This window comes from Rhinolophus hipposideros (assembly GCF_964194185.1).
Source record: "Rhinolophus hipposideros genome assembly, chromosome: 21".
NCBI classification, from domain to species: domain Eukaryota; kingdom Metazoa; phylum Chordata; class Mammalia; order Chiroptera; family Rhinolophidae; genus Rhinolophus; species Rhinolophus hipposideros.
Genome location: NC_138067.1, coordinates 18,067,363 through 18,094,662, shown reverse-complemented (window position 1 = coordinate 18,094,662; position 27,300 = coordinate 18,067,363). Strand labels below are relative to the sequence as shown.

Genomic DNA, 27,300 nt, shown 5'->3' with positions numbered 1-27,300 from the left:
GCCCGGGGTGAGGGGAGAACCCATGCTATGGTCCAGCTCTTCGTAAGGACAATCTCAGGATGTCCAGTTCAAGCAGAGTAGGCTTATTTTAAAATGCAGATTCCTGAACCCCACCCAGATTTATAAATCAGAATGGGGGGGGGCAGCAATCGGCATTTTTAATTAGTTAAAATTTCCCAGAATTATGGGGTTAAAACCTTTGAAGAACTGAAGGTCTGTCAGCAATTGCTAAGTAACTAATCAGCATTCAAATGGCAGAGCTTTCTGGGGTGTCCACTTTCCAAGAAGTGGGGAAAGGATGTGATTATCTGAATATTTACTTCCCTCCCCGACTTCCAGGTCCCACACCCTCTTCCAGTTCCCTCACCATCTGCATTTTCTTTCCTCTCTCAGCCACTTCCTCAACTGCACCCTCTGTAGTGCCCGTTGTTCCCCTTTCTAAACCTCGATCTCTCATCTGTATAATGGGATTGGATCCAGGAGACAAAGGATGGTGGCAATAATGGAATTACAGGTGCAACCTCAACCCCCAGGACTCCTATCCCACCCACCCTGCTTTAGTCGAACTTTATCCCCTAGCGAGTAACAACCACCTTCTAACATTCTACGTATTCTGTTTGTTGTTTCTCCCCCTTCGAGAAGAGAAATTCCACACAGAGGATGTGGTCATCTCTTCCAAAGCCCCGTCTGAATGCCAGGCACAGGGAAAGCTCAATAGGACGAAAGCTGAGTTGACAGTTTGGGCTCAGTGCCTGGCTGATGCTAAACACAGAAAAGCAGTAGCTATCACCATAATTTCCCTTACTGTTAAAAAGCAGAGGAATTGAGTACTTTAAATTAAGCTGTTTTTTTACAATTGATTTATCTTTAGGAAACAAATAGCCATGGAGAGAGGGGGAGAAGAGATACAACTTTTTAAAGCTCCCATTACAGATTCAAGGATGGCTAGAGGGAGCACGACGAAGCTCAGCTGAAAGTGGTTTTATTGGGTTTGTTTTTCAGAACAGAAAAAGCAAAATCTGATTAAAAAAAACAAAAGATCTAGGAATCTGGATTCTTCTTCTACATTATCATGCACTTCCTGCAAAGTTCCAAATAGATGGATAGGTCACCCTTATCCCCAGGGACCCTCAAGCCTAATTCTCCTCAGCTAAGAGCCCCCCCATCAAACAACTAGTTATTTATTGAGTGCCAACTACATTCTACTATGTGCCATACCGAGGACACTTCATGGGGCACCCAACCTGGTAGGGAGAGAGAACTCATAGGATCCCAACCTGAAAAGGGAGTTTGAGGGAGAGGGGCCGTATCCTGACCCAGGATGGAGGTGGAAGATCAGGGAGGGCTTCCTGGAGGAAGCATCAAACTGAGCTAGCCTAGAACGATGAGTCAGCCATGCAGGTAACACAGGAAAGTGTGCTAGTGGAGGAAACAGAGAGGGCTACTCTGGGGGCAGACCATTAGAAATGTGAATCCATAGGCCTCACCCTGGACCGGGAGAGGTCGCAGGCCTCTGTGCTCAGCTCCAAAACCTGAGCAGTCAGGGGCTAGGGGCCAAGCTATTAACCACCAGCCTAATCCTCCCCACAGAAGAGGCCCCCACACAATAAGGCCCCCAAACAACAGCCTAATTCTACTGCCTGGAATGGAGAGGGGAGGGAGAAGGAGAAGCAAGGAGGAGACCGAACTGGCTGGAGTAGTGGGTGGATCTGGACTGACGGGGAGAAAGGAGCCAGGGCTTCAAGGCAAAGTCCTTACCAGGCCCTCTGCACTGGGCCACCCCCTCCGCCTCTATCACCCCCACACTTGATCACTCGAATCCATGCACCCTGGCTTTCTTGCGCTTCCTCTCTGCCTCCGGGCCTCTGCCCTTGCTGTTCTCTCAGTCTGGTCCTTCCCCACATAGCCTGGTCCTTCACCTCTCGTGGATCTTTGCTTAAATGTCCCCCTTCCATGAGGCCGTCGCAGACCATCCCACTGCTTCCCTATAATTCCTCACTCAGACTCATTTTCCCTAAACATTTGCTGTCACCCAATTTATTATGTTTATTGCCTAATTTATTATATTTATTGTCCACCAACACAGTAGAATACGAACTCCATCTGGGAGAAAATTCGTATGTCTGGTTCTCTGCTGTATCCCCCGTCCTACAACAGTGCTTGGCACACAATAGCTCTCAGTCCTTATTTACTGAATGAACACACGAACAAATGAGTGAATGACTGACAAACGGATGGACAGAATGGGTGCTGCCATTTGCCGTGACGGTACCTAGAAGCAAGGCTGCTGATGGAGGAGGAGGAGATTTTGGATAAGCACTTGGGGTGATGATAGGACAGCAAGGGGGGGCGGCCCCGGGTCTGATGAACCAGGACAGACTATGCTGGCCTCTGAGGGCCACACGATGCTGCAGCTCATTTCCGGTTCCCAGATCGCCCCAAAACAGCCTGGGACTAACTAGGTGCACTGGCCCCGAGGGCAGGCAGAGGGAAAACCTGCTGTTCCTGTTCTCCCAGCTTGCCTGGGTCTCTGCCAACAGAGCACCACCCAGCCAGCAGCAGCCACGTTACTGTCCTTCTATGACCCTGGTAGGCCCTGTCTGCCTCAGAGGCCAGGCCGGAAGTGCCAAGGGAGAGTTTCCTCACAGCCCCCCACCCTCCTGGAGTGACCCAGGGCAGGAAGCTCAGTTTCACCTCAGCCTCTTGAGTCACCATTCAAACATTCCCTTTGTCATATTCCTACCGTGTTTCCCCGAAAATAAGACCTAGCCAGACCATCAGCTCTAATGTGTCTTTTGGAGCAAAAATTAATATAAGACCCGGTCTTATTTTATTGTAAGATCAGGTATAATATAGCATAATATAACATAACATAACATAACATAATATAAAACAAGGTCTTATATTAATTTTTACTCTAAAAGATGCATTAGAGCTGATGGTCTGGCTAGGCCTTATTTTCAAGGAAACAGGGTAGGCTCCAGAATCTGCATGGGAGGTCCCTCCACACCTGCCAACAAGAGATACCTCCTCCCCACCTTCCTGCTCACAAGCCACCCAATATCTCAGGTCCCACTCCTGACTCGCCCCCTGCAGAAGCTTCGCCAGCGGCTCCAGCCCACACAGGCCTAACCCCACCTGGATTCTGAATGCGCCCATTGTCTGATAACTTGGCACCTCAGCGGTTCCCGATGCTCCTGGATATATCTCCAAACACCCTGGGACAGGAGTAACCTCATGACTGACTCAGAGCTCACAGTAGGCACTCAAACACTGTACTGAAGGGAACGGAGTCATACCCTGTGATATGAAAAATGCCTTCCTCGGTTTAAATAGAATGGGGGGGGGGAGTTCCATGGACCGACATGCACAATTTTCCAAGGTGTATCATAAAGGAAGGGTGGGAGATGGTTATAACTCACATTTCCAGTTCTGGAAAACCCGACTTTTAAAAACCCTACAAATATGGGCACACGTGTTCTGCAAAGGCTTAGAAAAGTGGCTGGGATGATATACACCAAATTGTTAACATCAGCCAGAGGGAGGGGGAGGGTGTGCGGATGCTGTTTGAATTTCCCACGTACAGATCATTATTCAGGTTCCTCCTAGTAGAACTTGTTTAAACTTTATAACACAGACTTTCCAACATTTCCAAAAGCAGAGAAAATAGTATGAGTCCCACATGTCCAGCACCAACAACTCTCAACTCGCGGAGGTATTATAGCATCTACACCCCATCTCCTGACCCACCCCACACACCTATCTTGCCATCTGTAAATATGTCAGTGGGAATCTTTAACGGATCAAGACCCCTCCCCCCTTTTAACATAACCCCAATCCATTACTACTATTAGGACATTTTTTTAAAGTAAAATTCGTTCCCTCCCATCCTGCTTGGTAAGGAGGTCAAGTAAGCTGTGGCATTCGTAGAGTTAACTAGTATACCATCTACCCCACCCCCAAAGTAATTAGGAAGAAACCTGAAGTAGCAGTTTAGAAAAGGAAATAATAATAATTAAAGCAGCCTATGAAGCTCTGAAGTGGCGGCTTGCAAACTTTCATCTCTCAGATACACGGCACCATTCAGATGTAAGACAGAGCCTACAGTACAGGTGGGGAGAAGTAACGCCCCTTCTATCCTCGCTTTCCAAAGGAGCAAGCAGGATCTAGAAACTTCAGTTACCAAAGGCTAAAACTGGTAAAGGACTTTGAGTGGACTTTGAGGTTCCTTTCTAGGCCAAAGTGAAGAACCTAGAATGCAGATATGCTCAGAAATGGAGCTGCTGAGCACAGCGAGGAGGAAAAGCAGAGAGACAGCCTCGTGCTTTTTTCCATCACAAGACTTTTCCATCCCAGGACACTGGCTGTGTGACCCTGGGTTAAGTCAATAACCTTCAGAAGCTTCTGTTTTATTATCTAAAATGGAACTGTTGTAGAACCTATATCAAAGGTTAGTGCAGGGATTTTAAAATGAGATCCTGTGTGAACAGTTGAGTGCAATGAACACCATGGTTCTTGTTTAACAACGTTAGTATTATTCTAATTGTGACACCTTCAAGCTGTGTGACTCTGATCCAGTCACCTAACCTCACTGAACCAGCCAAATTCATGTGTAACCTAAGAAACTAGATGACTCCTAAGGCTCTTTAGAATTCTATTTGTGAACTTAATGCTCAACAGTTCTGAATCTTCCCATAGAAAGAGAATCTATGCAGGTTACAGAGACCTTGAAATTCCATTTGAAACAGAGGTGCAGCAGCAAGGGATTGAGGGGGACAGACAAAATGACCCTGCTGTGACCACAGTGTTTTAGGTGGCACAACTGGAGAAGGAGCTGTCAGTATTCGGAACAGGCATTTCCAGTGCTTGAAACCAATCTCAGAAGTCTTCCCCTAGTCCCTTCCAGCTGCAATCCTACCCCATTGTTTCCTTTTATTCCGTTCGCGCTTCGGGAGCAAACAGCATTACTGAACTATTACTGCCGGGCATAGTGGGAGGCTGGACAGGGACCCCTGCAAGTAAAAGCTCATCAGCTGGTGAGACAGAAGCTGCCCATGGCTCGGTACTAATGCTGACCCTACTTCATGCATCATCAGGAAACCCTGAAAATCCAGTACCTCTCCAATGTCCAGGACTGGCCAAGGTAGGAATCTGTCCCTTGCAATCAGTAACCATCCCCAGAGGCCAGAGAGGCCTGAATATGGTAGGCTCTCCTACTCACAGCAGCAAAAATGCTCTTCACATGGCTTTACCAGTAAAAGACCAGAACAGCCAGTATCCATCAATAAGGGGCTGACTATATAATAGAATACTACACATTTGTTAAAAATAATGAGGTCACTCTTTAAAATATAGCCAGTAAAAAAGGTGCAGAACAGTATGTACAATATTCTACCTTTTGTGTGTTAAGGGGGGGCAATAAGTATGTATACATCCCTAATTCAAGAAACACTGGAAAAATATATAAAATAAAAATAATGGCTATGACAAGGGACCTGAACAGTTAAGAGTTCCCAGAAAAGCACCAGCCAGGTACAGGTACATAGGTGTGGCAGAAGCATTGGGGCCAGCAGACGGGGGTTCAAATCCCTCCCAGCCGTTTCCTCGCTTTGTGGCCTTGGATAAGCTGTCTGCATCTCAGCTTCCTCCTCTGTAAAACGGAGATGATATTAGAATCAAGTTCATAAAATGATTGAACCCAATAGGTGTGACTATAAATTATCAGGTTGGTGCAAAAGTAATTGCCGTTTTTGCAATTATTTTTAACCTTGTAAACCACAATTCCTTTTGCACCTACCTAAAAGCAGCGTTACTTCATGATGCTGCCCAGCGGGCAGCAAACAGTGTGCACAAAGAGTGGTGGGTCAAGGAGGGTCTTAGATTTGGGGAGAACAAGGAGCAAAGAGACAAGGGGATGTCGTCCTCCCTCATCCTGAACCCTCTCTGGCTGCTTTGGTCTTCAGCATTTACACATTTTATTCACACACAACCCCGACTCCCGACACAATTGTAAAGCAGAAATGTCGAATAAAAACTCAGTGTTTAAAGTATTTGCAGTGCGCCAGGCACGGAAAGCACTTTATATATGTTAACTCATTGACTCCTCATCTCAACCCTGTGAGGTAGGAAACCATGCTTTTACAGGTGAGGGGACTGAGGCACAGAAAAGTTACGTAACTGGCCCAAGGTCACATGGCAAATAAGAGTCAAGTCAGGATGCGAACCCACACAATCCTGCCTCTCCCCAGTTCATCTTCACTCTTGGAGGAAGGCTCAGGGAGACTCGTTCCTTCAAGTTTCACAGGTTGAAGAATAAACACTGAAGATTAAACTCACAACCTTGACATCAAATCTCTGTTGAAACCAGGAGAAAAACCTTACACCTGGCAAGTGAAGTACAGTTTCCCAGGGTGAACAACCTCTCAGGTATTTAATTCCCAAAGTCTTAAATGCTCCTATGGTTCAGGTGAGAGGATTAGAAGAAAGGAGGAGGAAAAAGAGAGAGAAAGTGAGAGAGAGAGAGGTTGTAACTGATTCCAAAGTCCAAATAAATCAGCACAATTTACATGGGAACTTCTAAATCAAAGACTCAAATGACAGCTCTGAAACACCCATCTATCTGCAAGGCAGAGAAGAGCATTTCTTTCTAAGCGCCAACTTGAGAAGGCCAAAGCTACAGACAGTACACCCACAAGGTCTAATTTCTCCAGAAAAGTTTAATCATGATAACAATCCCTGGAGTTGGGGTGGTAATGAAACCAATACCAGCCACGTGAACTTGACCAAAGTATATTTCCCAGTCCCCGTGGAACCCAGTAATTTCTGCAAAAGCCAGGCCTTCTTGTAAGAGTGAAGAAATCTAAGGCCACTATCTCCCGGGACTTATGAGTAAGAACAGGCTCCCAAAGTATCTGTTACTATGACACGGTGATGTCACAGTTGATTAAACCTCTGAGACTAATAACCTCACCAGGAGAGGCCATTCAGTGGCAGTGATTCAGGATCCTGCCCCACCTGCCAACAAGTGCCCAGGTAATTGTCCCACGGCTGACTCAACGGGTGATGTTTTCAATAGGAAAGCCACAACTTTTCCCATAAACAAGCTGGTCATCTCATTCCCTTTTCATACACTCCCACACAATGGTGATGAAGAATTCGTGGGGGAGGAAGTTTACAGTCTTTGAAAATCCTCCTACTGAATCTAGGCTTTATTCTAACTATGACATCGGTATACATGTTACCAACCCCCCCCCCAAAAAAAAAAGATGACCAAGAAGTCACGATGCCTAGGACAATCTCATCCCTCCTCCATGAAGAAGTGACGAAAACCAGACTACAGCCATATTCCTCTTGGGCAACACACCAAGGGATGGATGGCTTGGAATGAGCATTAGATTCTAGTTTGAATCTGATACCCTTTAAAGGAGATGTGACAATTAGCTCTCAGACGTATTCCTCTAGCAAAACACCTGCTCAGAGAATTGTTGTTGTTTTAATATCACCAATATGGACTGAAAAACTGTGGGTCATCCAGCTTCTTCAAGACACAGTCCCATTCTAACATTTATTGAGCACCTCACTTCTTCAGGCCTTTCCGCAAATGTCATTCTTCTTAGTGATGACTTCCCCAAATCTCTCCAGCCTAACACACTCAGTTCTTATCGCCCTTCCTGCTGTAGTTTTTCCATCCATAGATCACCATCTATCTGCCTCCTCCCGTCTCCTCCGACTAGAAGGGAAGTCCACGAAGGCAGGATGCTGTCTGTTGCCCCATTATATCCCTGATGCCTAGAGCACAGTGCTAATGTTGGCAGGTGCTCAACATAAATTTGTGCAATGAATGGACAAATGACTGCCTGCCATCCAGGGGGACTTCTTTCCCTCTAAGACCTCTGGAGCAGGAATTATCCATTTCATTCATCTGGCTGCTCATAGGCTGTCTGGTGAGCTGCCTTTTCCTGCTGTAAACAGCGCGGACTTTGGAGTCCAACAACCACCGGAACACACATGACCAGTCTGTCCCCCACTTCCTGTCTGCATGACCTGCACTATCTTACTTAGTCTCTCAGAGTCAACAATTGTCACTTCTTCTCACTGTTTGTTGTGAGGTTTAAAGGAGAGAGGCAGCATATGGGAAGAATTGTGGACACATAGTAAATACTAGTCAATAGCAAACGATGTTGCTTGTGATGACAGGATGAAACAAAATGTTTTTGGTATATATCAAATATTGCGTGAGGCACACGGATACTAAAAAAGTAGTCATTATTTACCTGAAATTCAAATATAACTGGGTGTCCTGTATTTTTTATTTGCTAAATCTGGCAACTCTGCCCATTAGGTAGTTACCATAATTTGCCATGTATAATGCACACTTTTTGGCCCAAATTTGTGAGGGAAAAATAAGGATGCACATTATACACGAGTAGTACTAATTCTGCTTCCCTGAAAGTTTGGGCCAAAAACGTGCGTGCACATTATATATGGGAGTGCATTATACATGGCAAAATACGGTACCTTCCTGAAGGCAGGGTGATGTTTCTTACATCAAGATTTATGAGATATTGTCCTGTAATACTCCCTAAATGAATATTTATTGATCAGATGGATTTCGGAGTGGGGAGATTTTTATCTTGGCCATGAGCTGATTGAGTTAGTCTTAAATTATTGTCTCTGAGTTTTTTGCATCTCTCAACAAGTTCCTTCCCAGCTCCTGTGCGTTGCCAAGAATGGAAGAATGGACACCAGGTCTTGAACAATTAATGGGCCTGCAGGATGCTGCAGATACCCAGGAGAAAGGTGTTGGGTGTATCTGGGAGCCTTGCTCAAGGAAGGTGTTACCCAGACAATAGGAAACCAAACAGATGGCCCTGGCGAGCTCAGATCTCTGTTTAGATTTTGATCTGGTGCTTCCTTACACCAAGAAGTGTGGGGCAGAAATGCTCATCTGACCTTTAGACTCTAGACTGCAAGCTGTTTTGTGACAAGACAATTAGGTAAGGTTACACCAGGGGTGTGCAGGGCTCAGAGAAACCGCGGAGTGCCAAGCGGAGACACATGCCCTGAGAACATCCCCTCCTCCTGGCGTCTTTCCTGTGGCTCATATTGAACGAGTTCCCTCTTTGCTTTAAAACAGAAAGCACAATTACACCTGAAACTAATATACCGTTACATGACAATTGTATCTCCATTTTTGCAAAAGCCCAGTGGAATAGCTTCTAAAAGCAAAAATTATCTATAGATCTCTACATACACTCTGAGACCTCATGAATTCATTGAACATACTTACTGAGTACCTAATATGTGCCAGGCACTGCTCCAGATGCAATACAGCCTGTGAACGAAATAAAACAAAGTCCCTGGCCTCCTGGAGCTTCTGTTCTGGTGAAAGGAGCCAGAGAGTGGAATATATACAAAGCGTGTTAGATGGTGAAAAGTGCTACAGAGGAAAATAAAGCAAAGAAAGGGGGAGGGGAGTACTGGGAAAAGGGGTTACTATCTCAAATAGGGGGCTCAAGAAAGGCGTCACTGAGAAGGTGACATTTGAGCAAAAACTGGAGGACATAAATGAGTGAGCCAGGCAGATATCAGGGGGAAAGTATTTATAGAGAGCATTGACAGCCCGTGCAAAGGCTCTGAGGTGGGAGTGGACCTGATGTGCTCTAGGTACAGTCAGGAAAAACTGAGGGCAAGAGGTAAGGGGGAAGTTAGGGGGCAGATCAGGGAAGCCCTAAGTCACAAAAAGGACTTTTGACAGTTTATTCTGTGTGAAATGGGAACCACTGGCCGATTTTCAGTTAGGATTGATGTTTTCTCATTTATACTTTAAAAATCATCAGTCTGGCTGCTGGGTAGAGAAAAGACTGTGTTCGGGGAAGGGGAAGGGAAGCAGAGAGACCAGAAAGGAGGCTGTTGCAACAATTTAGACTCAGACTTCTTTTTTGGAAAAAATTATTCTGGGAACAGAGGTGTATCAGTGTGTTTGAATGCCAAGCCACAGAAACAGGTGTTCTGAGCCTTCAGCTTGCACAGGTATCATATAACTGAAAGGCTTTCGGCTTGTTACAAGCTCTCCTAATTACAAAGTCTGCTAATTATTATCCAGGCTTTGGCCAATTACCCATGGGGTCCTGTGCTGGCTACCGTTTGTGATTTTGTTCCTGGAGAACAGGTTCAACCCTTCCAGGCAGGCCCCATTAGGTCCTAGCAGTAATATCCAAGTTCACTGGGATCCGGCATGTTTGGTCTTCCTCTTGCCGGGGAGAAAGCCACATCCAGATCTCTGCCTGGCTCACCTTGAGTAAGTCCCTTAAGAACACGCGTTTGTTTAGGACAGTTCCCCTCCCACCTCCCAACCATGAATGCCAGAATAACTGTATTCTCAGGGACCCAGAAAGTTGAAAAGACAGACAGAAAGGACAAGAAGTGCTATTGACCTGGCATTTAATGGGAAGCGAAGGTCAAAAGGGAAAGAGGCTGAAAATCACCCATAAGCAAGAGACTAAAGAGGCCCTTCAAAGGCAAACGGGGGCAAATTCCAGCATCACAATTAAAATTAGTGAGATGCAAAGGTATAAAAGACATTATCTTCCTTTCTCTTAGAAAAGTGAATTAGGTTCCACTAGAGATCCAGGTTGGCCCCAAAGCCCAGGAGGGGCGTGGACGAGAGCATAGGTTACGAAAAATAAAAGTCCAGGAGTGTAGCCCCAGCTCTGCCACTACCAACCTGGGTGACCTCAAAAAGTTGTCAACCTCCCTGAGCCTGTTCCTTCTTCTAGAGTGGGGGAAAATGACGGTTCCTGCCTTGGGCTACGAGGAGGCTTAATTAAACTCTCAAGCCTATGAGGTCCTTTGCAAGACCCACTCCTAACACTGGGTAGAAATAAATATTTATAGTTTAACTTGTTGGCCACCTCCAAATAAATACTCTTGGCATAGCCCTCCTATCATTTTATGCTCCAAGTTGATTAAGGAAAAACACCATTTTCCTATACAAACTCATATTTAAACTGGTGCCCAACATTCTTTCAAACTCCAGACCTAAAATTCCCAAACACTTTTTTATTAACGCTACCTACCTTTGGATCCTCAAACACTCAGACTCACCTTGTTCCCAGCCAGGAACTCATTTTCCTTTCCCAATTTGCTCCTCTTTCCCAGTATGAGTACAAAGGAATATTCCAGAAGCTGCTGGAATTACTTCTTGCTTAGAACCATTTAGCTGCTGGAACTTTGAAGTCTTTCCTCAAATCAAAACTATTTTGTCTTCAGAAAGGCAGGCTCCCAATACCTTTTGCTTAAAATGCCCAGTGGGACAGTGGGAAACAGGTTGTCTCCAGATGCTGATAGGGGAGCAAATTGCTACCGTCCTGTGAAAGGCAATATCTGTCAAAATTACAAATGCATGTACCCTAATCCGGCAGACCCACCTGTGGAAATTCATCTTCTGTAAAAACACCAGAACATGTGCCAAAGGATCTACACATATACTACATTATTCCCTGTAGGGCTGTTTCCTAAAAGATAGGACATAACCCAGTGTCTATCTGAGGGTGTGTTAAACAGACTACGGCACATCTATAGCTACCGAGTTTCCATGAAAATAAGACATAGCAGCAAATACATGGTGATGGAAGGAGAACTGACTCTGGGTGGTGAACACACACTGGGATTTATAGATGATGTAATACAGAATTGTACACCTGAAATCTATGTAATTTCACTAACAATTGTCATCCCAATGAATTTAAAAAAAAAGAAAATAAGACCTAGCGGGACAATCAGTTCTAATGCATCTTTTGGTGCAAAAATTAATGCAAGACCTGGTCTTATATTATGTTAGATAAGACCCGGTCTTATAATAAAATAAGACCGGTCTTATGTTAATTTTTGCTCCAAAAGATGCATTAGAGTTGATGGTCCAGCTAGGTCTTATTTTCAGGGAAACATGGTATAACAAAAGTAAAAAGAATGCAGACGTTCTATATTGTTGGGAAACAAAGAAGGTATAGAACAGTGTTATCTTATGCTATTCTTTGCGTAAAAAGACTATTAAATTTCCGCTTGCATAAATAAATAAGACTCTTTCTGTATTTCCAAGAGGAAACTCTGAAAATCAGTTACCTGTAAGGAACTAACTGGTTACCTGTGCCTTGGGAAGACCTGGGTGAAGAATGGAATGAGATGGAAAAGGAGAATTTTTCCTTTTTAAACCAAGTGCGTGATTTGCCTACTTAAATAGAAAGAGAAACTCTATTACCATGTTTCCCCGAAAATAAGACCTAATCAGAAAATAAGCCCTAGAATGATTTTTCAGGATGACACCCCCTGAACATAAGCCCTAGTGTGTCTTTTGGAGCAAAAATTAATATTAAGACCTGGTCTTATTTTCAGGGAAACACCTGTAGGCTGAAGTCCATGGCTGAGCCCTGGCCTACAGAGGTACCCCTCCTCCTGTAAGCAACCCTCCTTTGTTCCAGAAGGCACAGTGCCAGACTGACTCCGCTATGCCCTGCTACACTTCTGGGCACCACATTTCCTCTTCCTAGAGAGTCCTTTCCCCTTCTCTGCTCGGCTGACATTATACCTTCTCATTCACCAAAGCCTAGCAGGTAAAACCGCTCCCACCCCAGGGACATCTCAAAGTGTACTGAAATTAATCACTGGGCGCTTTAGTTCATAGATTTTCTGGAATTTCCCTGAGGGCAGGAGCTGGGTCTTAAGCCAGTGGGGAGAAGTTTGTGCACTGGCTATTTCTTTCTAGACCCCCCCCATCCCCACCCCATGCACACTCCACTTTGTCCCATAGAGCTATCCTTCGTTGGCATGGCAGAAAAACCAGCCTTACACCCGCTTCCCCATGAAGGGTGCCCTTGGATCCCTGGCCTCAGGGTGACAACCAGATACCCACACCCTGGCTGGCACCATGTATTTACGCATTATACATTTGTGACCTAGCTGCTCAAGTTGTCCATTACCACGTCCAGAACCCCACCCTCAGTGAATTAGCGGCAGGAAGGCAAATCTGTGTTTTTGAAGTAACCCAGGTGATTTGATGCTTAGAAAAATGTGAGTGACCCAGTCCCAGGGGTTGAGGCAGAGCATTTTTGGCAACGGAAAGTCACACCGGTATCCTTAAGCATGTGCATTATGAAATACTTTTAAAAACCAAGCAGAAGCTGAAACATTTAAGGTCAGCCTGACTTCCCTACCTTTGATTGCTCCTTGTCCATTCCTCCCACAATTCTAAACGTTTATGAACAGGTCCACAGGCAAACCCACGTCGGCCCACCCCAAACACACTGTACAGTGGCAAGCAAGAAAATACCAGAATTTCCTTTCCTAGCAAAGAGTACTATGGTTTAGTCACTGTTTGCACAGTAGTGTTTGCTTTAACACAGAAGCAGAGAGAGTGAGGAAACTGGTTTGGCTGGTTTGCTGGGCGGGATGGAACACAGGGAGGGAGCAAGCACAGGTAAACTTTTGAACCAAATGGTAAGAAGGCTCCAAATATGCCAGGGGCTTTAACGTTTAATACTCATTGAGCACTTGACATACCCTATGACTTGGGTACTATTCTGCCCATTTTACAGATGGCAAAACTGAGGTTTAGAAAGTCCTTGGCCGGTATCCTTCAGCTGGCAAGGGGCATTACCGGTGTCTCAATCTAGGCAGTCTGACTCAAGAATCTTCTAAACGTTGGGAAGATGCCATCTGGGCCTTGGGGGAATGTGGAGGACTGGAGGTAGATTAAGAAGGAAAGGGAAGAGGAAAACTGCAGAAAGAGAGGGAATCTAAAGCCCTTCCAACAGTAAAGCATAAGCCGAGGATATAAACGGGAAACTTAGAAACAGAGAGGAAAACAGAAAGGGCACCACGAATTTCTTTTTAATTGACCAAAGATGAAAAACACTTAAAAATGACTAACTGCTCTTCCATTTCCAGATTTGGATGTGAGGTCTCCTTTCTCTGCCCTCTGCAGCTTTCAGAGGGAAGCACTCAGTATACAGAGTTTCTGGGACACACTTACTGCCCCATTCCAAAAGCCACAGACCCAACTCTTCCCTGCCCATTTATACTCAACGTCTAAGGCTGGCCCGAGGCCAGAGTAGGAAAAAGATAAGCCAAGGTATGAGGAATCGTAAATATTTATTCACTCATTCATTCATGTGTTCAAAATGATATCTGAGTGCTTACTCTGTCCCTAAGAAATTCGAGTCACCATGTAGTGACTCTATCTTATTTCTTTATATCTGTCGCACTTGCCTTAACGTTCAGCCCACATCTGTGTTATTCATTACTGTAATCCCAACGGCTAGCCCAGTTCTGGCACTCAGTAGGCACACATATATGTTGACTAAATGAATGAATGAATATGCACATTTAACGACAACCCTGTAAGTATTACTGCCTCCCATTTTACACATGGGGAAACTGAGGCTCATAAGAAGTAAAGTGATTTACCCAAGGCCACACAGCTAGTAGCTGAAATCCAAACCTGGATCTTTCAGGTGCTTACTCACAGAACTATCCTGATCAGCCATATTGATTTCATTCCTCTCCTTGAAAGCCTAAAGCCCTGAGAGGAGATGGGAGTTGAGGCAGAGTGGAAACCCAGAAAGTCTAGATTGTGACAGGTGCCTCTCGGGGACTTTAGGGCTTTGGCAGCTTCTGGGAGATGTGAGAGCTGATTGCTTCAGCGTCTGGCTTATCTGGGACTACGCTTGGAAGGGAATGTGTAACAGACACCAAGGTGAGCATTTCGGAAGAAAAGCCTTGCTCAATAAAAAGCCCCGGAGAGCAAACAAGGATTTCCATAACCACCTGGCAGAGAGGTAGGGCAGGAGCAGCAGCCAGCCTTCCTTAAATGGCCTTGCAGGGCTCCACTCCTGCGGGACACAAAGGCCAGGGCAGGATGACCCAGTAGTCTCCTTCCCCAGTGAGCTCTGCATAACCCTTGTCACAGAGGTGAGTAATGAGGGAAGAGGTGATTCAGAGTTTGAGCAGTGGGGGAGTGGGGATCTGTTGATGTAAGGTCATCCCAAAGCAGTTTTCGGTATTTGTTTTCTTTAAAGCCCATTTTAATTAGGGGGCGAATACTTGTTTCCACCACCTTTCAGCACATCATTTAGAAAGAAGGGGAAATGGGTGTATTTAATCCACACAGGTGGGTTCCTACAAGCTAGATCAATCCATCAAGCAGCCAGAGCTCAGACCCAAAATATAAGCTCTGTTTGCCCAAGGCCAGGTGGCAGAGGCAGTAAAGCAAGGAAACCATGGGTTTCAAAGCCTGCTGCCCTTTTTCCCCCCACGCCCCACAGTCAACTTAAAACTGAGTACAATATATGAGATGCGAAACTGTCTAATAGCCTGGGTTGCTCAAACCAGTTTGTACTGAGAAAAAGGAAAATAATCAGAAAATAAAGATGTTTTTGTTTTTAAAACATTCTGTTCTAGAACCTGGGAAAAAAAACAATGCAATAAATACAGGGATCTCATGGAGCACAGGAATGAACCCAGCAAACTACCCCAAGGTCCCTGAATTCAGCCAAATCCTATTTGTGACACTCTGGTCCCTGATGGACAAAAAGTGACAGGTTCCTTGTTTTCAAACTCCCATGCAGCAAATTCTCCACAGAGCCAATGATAAACCCGGTACTAATGTGGCATCCCTCCATCTTTCTGGACGGAGCAAAGAGAGTGAGGTCACTTCCCCCTGAGGTTGCCTGTGTGATTTTACCAGAAGGGGACTTCCGTCCTAGGGCAATTCCACACTGGATTGATCGAAGGGGACCCTGTAGTCCAAAAAGCCCTCCAAAAGTGAAATGTCAGAAAATCATTGAGTGGGTGTGGGTCTGTGGACATAAAGGGAACGGGAACTGGTCACACAAGCAGTTTGTCTCCAACCAAGACCACCAGCTGCAGGCCCCCCCCCACCTCCCACCTGGTCTGACCCATCTCCATCACCACCACCTCCTCCTTGGGGTCCTGCCCTGTCGACACCTCTGCTCTTCCAGACATACAGGGAAGAAGACATCTATTTCACAATGGACACCAATTCCCCAGCATCCTCTTTTTTTTTTTTTTTTTTTTTTTTAAGATTACTGAGGAGGGGAGAAAGCAGGAGAAAGACCAGCTGTGGTTCCCTGAGCAGCTTACTAAATTGCTCTATGCTTCAGTTTCCTCATCTGCAAAATAGAAATAACAATGGTGCCCACCCTTATAATGTTCTTGGGAAGATTAAATAAGGTAAAATATGTGACGCACTTGCCCCAGAGTCCAGTTCAAAAGCGAATAATGATAATAATTATATTATTAATAGGTAATACGATTATTGGTCAGATGTAAAAGCTTGGGGTGGGGGATAAAAACCCCCTTGGTGCTACCCACCCTTGGTGCTACCTAATGCCTTGGTGCAGGAAAACAAGAGTGACCAGCACTTGTGTGGGGACACTCCCATTTCTAACCCCTGACCTGCTCTTCAAAGGTGGGTCAACTTTTTATCCTCCCAGAAGCCAATCTTCACAGCCCACTGACACCCATTCAAAACATCCCAAATATCTAAATGCCCATGTCCCACCATACCCTCAAAGTGAGTCCTAGAACATTCTCAGCAACCTGCCAGAACGTGCAATACCAAGGGCAGGACTGGAACGTCCCTGTATCTCAGTTTATTCCCAAGTGCCCAGCACAGGGCCGGGCAGAACATCAAGAGACAGGCCAAGGAACGGTAGACCCACTGCAAAATCAGGCAGACAACACTTCCTTTCTGATCCAACAGAAAGCTCCACACAACACAGGCCTCAGAAAAGCAAATGTTTAATCAATCAAGGTGCAGTTTCTCTGTTTAAAAAAAAAAAAATGCCACCCACTGTTAGAACTTCCAGAGTTGGAAAACATTTTTCAGACAATAGTGTGATTGGAACAGATTTTTCACGTGGCCAAAGACTGGAAGAAAACACAGTGAATTCCCTCAGGGAAATTGTGGGTGATTTTTTTTTTTTTTTGGAAAGTGTTTCCTTTATTGTTATGATAACTCGCCCAATCAAGTAAAATCAAAAGGGAGGAGAAAGTGGTTTGGTAGGAAATAAGCACCTGGGAATCAGTGAAACCAGAAGAGAAACCAACCTGCCCTTGCCCTCACTCCTGGGCCACAGTGAAGTAAAACAAAGCAAACTCTACAATTCTGATTATCACAGCGATAAGGCCCAGAAGTACATTTGTGTTACGTTTTCATTCCCTGAGTCAGAGCTTCCAGGCTTTTTTTTAAAAAAACTATTATTCCTTTAGGAAACAGTACCTGTATCAAAATGTTGTCATCTCTATGAGCAAAAGCCAGAGCCTGATAACTGAGAGGGCTCCTCAGTCATCCCAGAGTTGGTGCAGAATGGGGCCTGGGAGAATGCTAGTTCAAATTCCCACGAAACTGACCCTGGGCAAGTGGACTCCACCCGCTGAGCCTTCCTTTGCTCATCTGCGAAATAAGAATTACCACTTCCCTCCTGCCCTTCCCACATTAGGTTTCTGCAGTCTGAAACGACAACCTCCCATGTGGTCAGGACACTAGGAAACACAGTGAAGGCTCTAATAAGTACCCTCCCCCCCAACATAATTAACCACACCAGGATAGCCCCTTCAACCACAGTGCTCAATCATGATCAAGTTTAGGTTCCTATATGTGTGTAAATTCTAAAGGTGTCATTTGAACCACGGAAGAAGGGGCTTGCCCAATCCAGCCCAGGAGAATGGGAGCGCAATTTCTCAGACCCTTCTCACTCCGTCCCACCACCCGGCTCAGGGACCCCGGCGGCGCGCCCTCACCTCTGCCCAGGAGTCGGCCTCTCTCCAAGTGCCGCCGGGGCACCGTGAACGTGTAACTTTCAGCGCCAAAGCCAGGACGGCAGGGCTCTGGCTCCCGGCAGAACCATGATGAGACCTGGGGTAGGGGAAAGGTATGGAACCGGGGTGACCTGGGGGGTCCCCCCCAGCCCACACCGAAACCGACAACGCCGCCGCTCCTCCCTAGCTCCCGGCGTCGGGAATGTGGGAGGGACCCACCTCCACTCCCCTCCACCCCGCCGGGCAGGCAGCCACGCCAAACTCAACATGAGGCCTGCGGCAGCCAAGCCCCCAGGAACGCCGCGGAGAGGAGCCTGCTGGGTCACCTCCTTTCGACCGGGCACCCCTTTCCTTCCCGTCTCCTTTTCCGTTTCACTGGAGGTACCTTTATTCTTCCCAATTCCCCTTTCCTTACACCGGGAACGCTCCCACTCCTAAATCTAGTTCCTCATACCGAGGGCGCTCCAACACCTTTTGACCCCACTTTCTTATCCCGAGGGCGCCCCCATACCTATTTACTACCTTTTTTTTTTTTTTACCTAGTAGTTACCTTTATTTCTATTGATTCCCCTTTCCTTACCTCAGGGATCCTCCCCATTACGTCTGGCTCTCCCTGGACTTGCACCCGGGCTCCCCTTTTCCATATCCCGACCGCCACGCTGCGCCACCGACTGCCCATACCGCGGCCATCCCGGAGTCCCTAGAGCCTGCAGCGAGGCGCGCCCCCACCGCAGGTCCCCGCGGGGCAGTGGGCAAACCGCGCTAGTTCCTCACCCGCTCCCGCTCCCGCTCCCATCTCCGCTGAGTCCAGAGCGCCACGCAGCTTCCAGGCCGCTCAGGCTCTTTGGACCCAAACTTTCTTGGAAGAAAAGGGAGCGCGGACGACAGGAGAGAGCAAGGGACGACAAGAGACGAAGGAACTTAGGGGCCGGGTCGCGGATGGTGGGGCCGGAAGGCGTCCCACGCAAAGCCAGAGGGGCACGACGTACCTGCAGCAGTAGCAGCAGCAGGAGCGCGGACAGGCTGCGACGCGGAGGGCCCATGGCGGGCCGGGCGCGGGTCGGGTCGGGTCCGGCGGAGCTGGAGCGGGCTGGTCTGGCAGAAGTTCCGCGAACACACAGGTGCTTTGCGGCTCTCGACGCCAGTGAGGGGGGCACCGCCTCAGCCGCCAGGTGAGCCTCGAAGGCCCCGCCCCCGGCCCCGCTGATTGGCTGAGGATGCACCTGCCGGCTGCAGCCAATGAACGACGCGGCTCGGTCCCAGCTTCCTCTGCAGGCAGGAATGAAGGGCCCGCCCCCGACCCCGCCCCCCTGCCTCGCATCGACCCGGCAATCCCCAGGCCCCGCGATTGGTGAGTCAGGGTTGCGCGCAGGGGCTCCAGGATTCCGATTACCACCAGGTTCGCGTCCCGGCCTCGCGGTGGGTGCACACTAGCACCTGGGCTTTACCCTTTATCTAGTTCTTTTTAACTGCAGGTCTCCACTGGTTTGTGAGTCTGCAAATCAGTTCATTGGGCAGCGCCCACCTTTCTAGGCCTGTTTCTCCACCTTCCAAATGAGAATATTAATCACAAATGCCTCCCTAAATTGTTGTGAAGTTGACATACAATTAACAAGACCAATATTTCCTCACCATAAAAGCTCTGTACAGATGTGAATGATAATAGTAACAATAGATGCTGGGCAGTGCAAGTTACTGTACCATGCTCTCTGCTAAGCATTTGACATTGGCCATCTCATTTAATCTCATCTCCAAACAACCCAAGAGCTGTGTTATTATTCCCATTTGATAGACAGGCAACTGAGGCATAAAGAATTTGAGGCCAGTAGGAAATGGTAGAGGGCAGGAACCCAATCTCCTGATTCCAGGGCCATTTCTTCTATTAGCTTCACCTCATGTGGCCCTGGATAGTCTTCAAGCTGCGGCTGTAGTTTTCAATCTGTCCTGTAAATGTTGACCTGCCAGAGACCCTTTAGAGATCATTCAAACCTATTATTTGCAAATAACTTTCAATGTCCCATAGCAAGTCAACTCAAAGCAAGACTAGAACCCAACATCTCCTGATCCCCAGACTGGGGCTCTTACCACACCATAGCCACCACTTTCTTTTCTAGAGAATTCTATCCCCAGTAAAATAATTTTAGGATCCAAAAAAAAAAAAGATATGCAAATGTTAGGTCAGACATCATCCCTGTCTGACTGCCAGGGGCCAGCCGCATCTATGTGTTTTGCCTACCCTGACAAGGATACCATCTTTCCCTTCACTCTGCAAGCGTGGTCAGAACTGCCAAACAGTGTGTGGAGTCAGCTGCTCACTAGCTGTGACCTTGGGCAAGTCCATGCTGTCATCAGTACAAATGTGTTGAGAGGAGCTGATGCAAGAAAATCACTAAACAGAGTACTTGGCATCTAGTAGCAACTAACTGCTCAATAAATGTTTAGTGTGGAGGTCGTTCTTTGGAAACGACTATGTCCTATCCCCTTCCTCATGGGGAAAGGTCATGTTTAGAATATTCCATCCAGAACTAACGGTAAATCTGAGTCCACTGAAGCTACTTTCTCAACCCAGAGGAGAGGCGGTGTCTCAAACCAAGACACTATTTCGGGTCAGCTCAGCCCCTCCCCCTCAACCTGTCCCCTCAGTTTTAATGGGTTTCTGAGCACACGCCCAGGCCATTTAGATTTCTGCATCTTGTCTTTCTCTGCCTCTTAACCCACCAGGAGGCTTAAAGGGAAAAGGCTCCAGTATTTCCTTTCCCACTGAGGCTCCTGCTGGACTGCGCATTAAACAAGATAATGGAAATACAGAAAGAGGCGTTTCCCCCATGGGGCAGCCTTGTCCGTTTATTTTTTTTCTCCCAGTTATGTAAAAATACATATTTTATACCATCACTCATCCCAGGGAGCCTTTAGGGCTTTGCTTTCCTCCGTCCAGCAAGACCTGGCCTTGTAACTCCGCAGCGACTCTCATCGACTCTTCCATTACACTCTGATAATTCAATAAAAAGGATTTTAGAAAACAATTAAGGGCAGTGAGGACAGGTTGGGAGAGACGTTCTCTTCAGACTTCTCGGCAAGTCCTTCTCTAAGCTCCAGGGAGTTGGCCGTGAAGGGCTGCCCTCTCTCAGCTGTCCAGGGTGCGGAGGGGACACACAGAGGTGCCCTGTGGAGGTGCGGCATTGTGTGACTGTGGGACTCAGTTTCCTCTTCCATCAAAAAAGGAAACACCAATTCTGAGGATCAAATGAGCAGGCGAAGATGAGCCTGTGCTGCTGATGTAAAGCTATGCAGCTGATGGCGTTGGGTCTCAGGCTGATGGAGGATTCGAATTCCTGTTCTGCCACTAGCTGGGGAGCATGTCCCTTGACCTCTTCGTCTGTTTCCTCATCCATAAAACAGGGATGTTAATAGCATTTAATTCATAAGGTTCTTATAAGTGCCCTAAAGTTAGCTGTAAGCACTCTTGGCTCAGTACATTCCTTTCCTTTACCAGTTCTAAGCAAAATTGTGAGCCCTCCAGAAGCCTCCCCACCCCCAGGCTCTCCATTCCCCACCCCCCACCATCAAAGTCTCTTAGGCTATCTCTGGCCTCTGCTCAGAAAACTTTCACACTGACTGGTGAGTCATTTCAACCCTCCCAGGGTCATTTGCATTTTAAAGAGGGGTCTGAGGTGTGCTTCTTTCAAAGAATGAAAACTCTGGAGCTAGTAAACTTCGCCCAGGGTTCTTAACCTGGTGTCAGTGGATGGACTGAGGGTGGGGGTGGGGGGGTCGTGGAACTCCTGAGATTATATGCAAACCTGTCAGTGCAGGTGCTGAGGTCCAATGCCTTCATTAGCGTCTCAACTGGAGTTAAGAAAAATCAAAACCTTCGAGTTGAGATCTTTTTGAGGGCCCGTCTACTGTTAATGGTAGAATTTCCAGCATCAACAGGAGAAAGAAATGTTCACCAGAGTCCTTGCCAGTTGCCGCTCCAGGTAGATGACAGACCCCACCACTGGTGCTAACCGGGCATCCACCCTTGGGATGACAAACTCCAGGTTTCATTATTGCAGGCTGTGTCTCTGATGAACGTTCACTTCCTGGATGTCCTGGCAACTGGTCAGCCTGGGATTAAATGATTAATCCCCTGGGCAGTCCTGGTCCCTTTCATCTCCTGGAAAAAGGCGGTAATAATAGTACCCTGACTGGGTGGGGCACCCCTGCCCCAGGCTCTGCTGAGAGGAACCCAACCCCCCAGCTGGCTGGGAGGAATCCTAGGGAAATTGGAGTAGCTAGGGGTTGTAGCCAGATCAGGCTCACAGTGGTGTAGGGAGAGGAGAATCCTTTCTACCTGTTCCTGGGGGCTCCTGACACCTCTGCTGGGCTGGGCTGCCTGCCAACACGTAGGGCAGGGAACTGGATATTCTGCTTCTGCCTTCTGACAAAATGATGGCAACTGATAGGGGTGCCGCCCTTTATGGCTCAGCCACTCCCGTCTGCAAAAAAACTGTTTTATTTCAAACACTAAGTAAAGAAAACAGTAAAGTGTATATCACGTGTAGTGTAATGAAACACCATGAAACAACCGTTACTTTTTGTAATTCATATATTTTTATAATTTGTAAACTTTGTAATTGTACCAAATCTTGTTTCATCGTTTCACCCCTGCGTTTTTAAAAAATTAAGGTTATTTTTTGAAGAGCTGTGTTAGGTTCACAGAAAATTTGAGAGGAAGGTACAGAGATTTCCTATGTACCCCCTGCCCCACACATACATCGCCTCCCCCCTTCGGAGAGGTACATTTGTTAGAATTGATGAACTTATATTGACACATCATAATCACCCAAAGTGCATAGTTTACATTACGATTTATTCTTGATGTTGTACATTCTATGGATTTGGACAAACGTATGACATGTATCCACCATTACAGTGCCATACAGAGTCTCCACTACCCTAAAAATCCTCTCTACTCCACCTGCCTGTTCATCCCTCCCACCCCCCGACTCATGTAAACCTCTCATCTTTTTACTGTGGCCATAGTGTTGCCTTTTCCAGAATGCCAGAGCGTTGGAATCACAAGGTATGTAGACTTTTCACTTAGTAGTATGCATTTAAGTTTCCTTCACGTCTTGTCATGGCTTGATAGCTCATTCCTTCCCATAGCATCATGTCAGGAAGCAAGAAATTGTCTGGTTGACTCTATTAGAATAACTAAGTTTCAGTTGGTGTCAACTGATCCCTCCGTTATCAAGTTCTCCACCAGCCTTTCACCTTGTGGTTTTAGCACTGCGGATGATGGCTGTCCGGATCCATTAGCTCACTGGGCAAACAACAAACATGTATTAAGCACCTCCATGCAGGCATCCTGCTTAACACTGGGGACACCGAAATAAACAAAATATGGTCCCTGCCCTTAAGCAGCTCATAGGTAGTGAGAGATGCAGACATGTAAACATTCACCCATTTACTTATTAAATATTATCGATTGCAGACTATGTAACAGGCATTGTGCTAAATACCAGTAATTGCAATATACTGTGTAATAAAAATGATAGCTACCATTTATTCGAACTTACCATACTCTATGTGGCTTCTCACGAGTCCCCATACAGCCCTTTGAGTGCTATTACTATAACCATTTTACAGATTTGGAAGCAGGGGCTCAGAGAGGTAAATAGATATGTCCAGGGTTACACAGTAAAAGTGACAGAATTGGAATTTGAACCCAGGGCCACTGGCCTCCAAAGACTCTTAATCTCCATATTATACTGCTAAGGTCAGAGCAGGCTTTTATTTCTAGATGCCATCTGAACTGAGAGGCAAACTGCTTCACTTAGCAAGAAATGGTCTGTCCAGTTGACCTGAAATTGCAGATCCCAAGGCAGCCAAGAGATGGTGACAGGAGCACAGCCTGAGATGCTATTGTTTAGCCAGGCTGGAGCTTCCAGTATAGCGAGGGGTGCGGTGGGGAGTGATGATGAGAGCTGCAACCAAGGGGGCAGGCCCTGGGCCGGACCATTTGGTCCTCCAGCCGACAGAGCAGAAGGTTCTCTTGCCCATTTTCCAGAGGAGGGGACTGAGGCTCAGATCGATGAACAGCCAGGTCACGGCAGAGGTAGGGTGGAGGCTGGTGCTCCAGGTGCAAGGCCAGTATGGTAAAACGGTTCCCAGCATGGACGGTGGTGCCTCACTGCCTGGGTCGTAATCCTGCTCCTCCACTTGCTAGTTCTAAGCCTTTGAACAAGTCACTTAAACCCTCTTTGGACCTCAATTGCCTCATCTGTACCAATGGGGATAATAATAGCACCTACTGATTTCCAGAATTAGGTGCAATAACCTAAGTAAATGTGACAGACACGAAGTGCTAAATAAATATTAACTGTTATTATTTTCACATTCCATGATGCTCAGGGGTTAGGGCTTTCCCTGAATGGACTCCATGGGCAGCAGACTCCCTCCGGCCTAACTCACCCTCTCCTAAGCCCACCGAGAGGGGAGGAGCCTGCTGCCATGGAGCTCCACGGCTGACTGAGTGCCTTCTGTTTGCAGACACCTTTGTACCTGGTGACTCAATAAAGACAGATAAGGTGCGGCAAAATAGCTGTAAGGCCCCACAGATCTGTCGCTTCCTGTTTCCCACTTGTGAGCAGTGAAGGTCCCACCCTTCTTCTCAGAGCCAAGGACACTGTCCACAGGGGAAGGGGAGATAAAGCTTACCTCCAGGTTTGACAAGGCCATCCCTCTCCTGGCTCGACAGCCAATGAAATCACTCCCTACCAAATTCAAAGATACTTGGAAACAAAGGGCTTTTACTTTTTATAATCATGATATTGCTTTATTTTCTTAGTTGATGCCCTTAAATCCTTAATGTGAAGGCCTCCCAGTTTAATTTCTCTTTAAAAAGGAAATTGGGGGTAACACAATGTATTTATCAAATTCCAGGAGGTGGCTAGAACACAGAGTAGGGGCTAGATCTCGTTACTTGAAGCAAAATATCTTTCCTTCCCTAAGTCTCAATTTCCGGTCTCTAAAACGACTCATTTGGTCTGGAAGGATCATTTCGTTTTCTTCTGCCTCTAAAAACTCTTGATTTTGAGCTTCCTGAGATGGGGAATGTGAACCAGCCAGGTTCACATTTCCTTCTCTTAGGGGCCAAGAGTTCTCATGTGAGTAATATTTACGGATTTGTGATGCTGTTTATTGCTTTTCAGTTTTTAGATTCAACCTCCCGACAAAGCACAAAAGATTTATAGTTACAGAAAACAGAAATATGAATAATTATAACTAGTAAAAATTGGGAATTGCTTGAAAAGGAAGATGAGAAGCTTGATAAGGACCTTATATCCTCATTCTCCAACAGTATTTCTCTGGAGAAGGAAATTTGGGGTGAGTAGTGAGTTCACAATTATTCATTATATTTGGGGTGAGTGGTGAGTTCACAATTATTCATTATAACTAATATATGTGATATACTCCTTTTATTTCAAATATTATATCTTTAAGAGATAATGAAAAATCAATAAGGGCAAAAGAAAATTGAAGATACAAGGAATAAAAGAACTAGATATAGCAAAAATAAAAAAATATTTTTTTAAAAAAAGTTTGGTCTCTTCCTCCACAAGTGCAAACTTGTTGTAACTATGGTGAGCATTGAACCCTTTCTGGAAATATCTAAAATGGATTGAGGTGGGGTGGGAGTTGGCAAAGCAAAGGAATGAAGTTCTGATACCTGCTACAGCATGGATGAACCTTGAAAACATTGTGCTAAGTGAAAGAAGCCAGACACAAAAGACCACATATTATGTGAGTCCACTTTATGAAATTTCCAGGGTAGGCAAATCTATAAAGACAGAAAATAGATTAGTGGTTGCCTTGGGCTGGTCAGGATTGGAGAGTAGGAAGGAAATTGGGAGTGACTCCTAACGGGACTTCTTTTAGAGAGGGATGAATATGTCCTAAACTTAGACTGCGGTGAGGTGTGCACGCCTTCATGAATATACTAAAAAATACTGAACTGAATGCTTTAAATGGGTAAATTGTGCGGTTTATGAACTTTATCAGAATAAAGGTATTTTCTTCTTTAAGTGAGAAGGGAGGTCTTGCTAAGAACAGTCTTAGTAGAGGGCTGACTTTTGTAGCCTTATGCTTCCCACTGTTTTTGCTTCACAAATGGCAAAATCTAGAAACCTTTCTTCCATGCACATATATAATTACATAACAAAACAACAACAGTAACAATGGCTCTCATTTATATAACACTCATGTGGCACTTTTCCTTTTACGAGCATATGTACCTCTGAGGAAGACATTATCCCATCCTCTTGAGGAAGCCGAGAGGTAACATGATTTTCCATAGCTGGGAAGTGGCTGAGCTGTGGCAAACCCACCATGTGCCAGGCGATGCCCTCAGCACGGGCAAGCCAGACGTCCATCCCGAAGACCACCCATGTCCATGAAGAATGACCCAACCTACCCAGCGCTAGGGTGACCAATCATCCCCACGTGCCAGGGGCAGGGAGGGTTCCTGGGACGTAGGATTTTCAGTGCTAAAAGCGGGAAAGTCCTGGGAACACTGGGATGAGTTAGTCACCTTATCAGTCAGTGCGCGGGGTTGACTGTCCTCTCCTGTGCACGAGTTTGTGTGTGTATACACGTGTGTGCTCACTCATCTGTGGGTTCGTGAGAGGGGTGCGTCTTGATCTTCCCAGGTTCAGCAGTTCTCAGTGAAAGTCCAAGTTTTGTAGGAGGGGAGGGTACAGCTGGCCAGGCTGGAGCCAGAAGGGCAGGTGAATGGTGAATCCTGCAAGGGTGGAAACCTGCAGAGCAATAAAACCAGGGCAAAGAGCAAGGTTTCCATTGCAAGCCTTGAAGAAAACTCAATTCCAGACTGAGGATGGGGGGAGCCTATCATTTTCCAGAGTGACTCTCCAACTTTTCATTCACTCGCTCATCTATCCATCCATTCATTCAGTAAACACTCGATGGGCACCTAGTGTGTGCCAAGTGCTTTGCTAGTAAGGGAGGAGCCTCCCTGCCCTCAAGGAGCTTTTGGTCTGATGGAATAAACAGGAGAAGGAACCAGGTATTTACAATCCAGGGAAATAAGCAAGGAGGCTATTAACAATATTTAACTGGGAGAGTCTGGGCACGGGGCCAATCAAGATGAACACCCGCCATTACGACCAGAGCAGGATCCCCAGGTCCCCTACTGTGCTTCACCCTTTTGTTTGCTGCGTGGTGGGGAGGTTTGGGGTTCATGTGAGAGGCTACAGGTTTGGGGAGCACTTGAGGGGCTCAGGGAAATAGCTGATTACCAACTGATACGGAAATTTTTCAGTACAGTATTTTAGCAACTAGAATAGCCATATCAGACCTTGGTTGGAGACCAGCCCTGGTGATGATTTGAGATTAACAAACCATGTGATGGGCAGGCACAAGGGGCTCAGGGAAGGCTTCCTGGGGAAAGTGACACCTCAG

The 27,300-nt window shown here is 46.4% G+C and overlaps 1 protein-coding gene across 1 annotated transcript in view; it reads right to left on the bottom strand.

Annotated features, from left to right (window-relative positions):
• The window catches only part of CDH1 (cadherin 1), a 69,449-nt gene extending 50,471 nt beyond the window's left edge, over window positions 1–18,978 (bottom strand). The window contains exons 1-2 of the mRNA XM_081031583.1: window positions 18,828–18,978; window positions 17,821–17,935 (exon numbers count right to left, since the gene is read on the bottom strand). Of these exons, the coding sequence (XP_080887709.1) occupies window positions 17,821–17,935; window positions 18,828–18,881 (169 nt within the window). The 5' untranslated portion in view covers window positions 18,882–18,978. The remainder of the gene's footprint in view (window positions 1–17,820; window positions 17,936–18,827) is intronic.
• Between the last annotated feature and the right edge of the window lie 8,322 nt (window positions 18,979–27,300).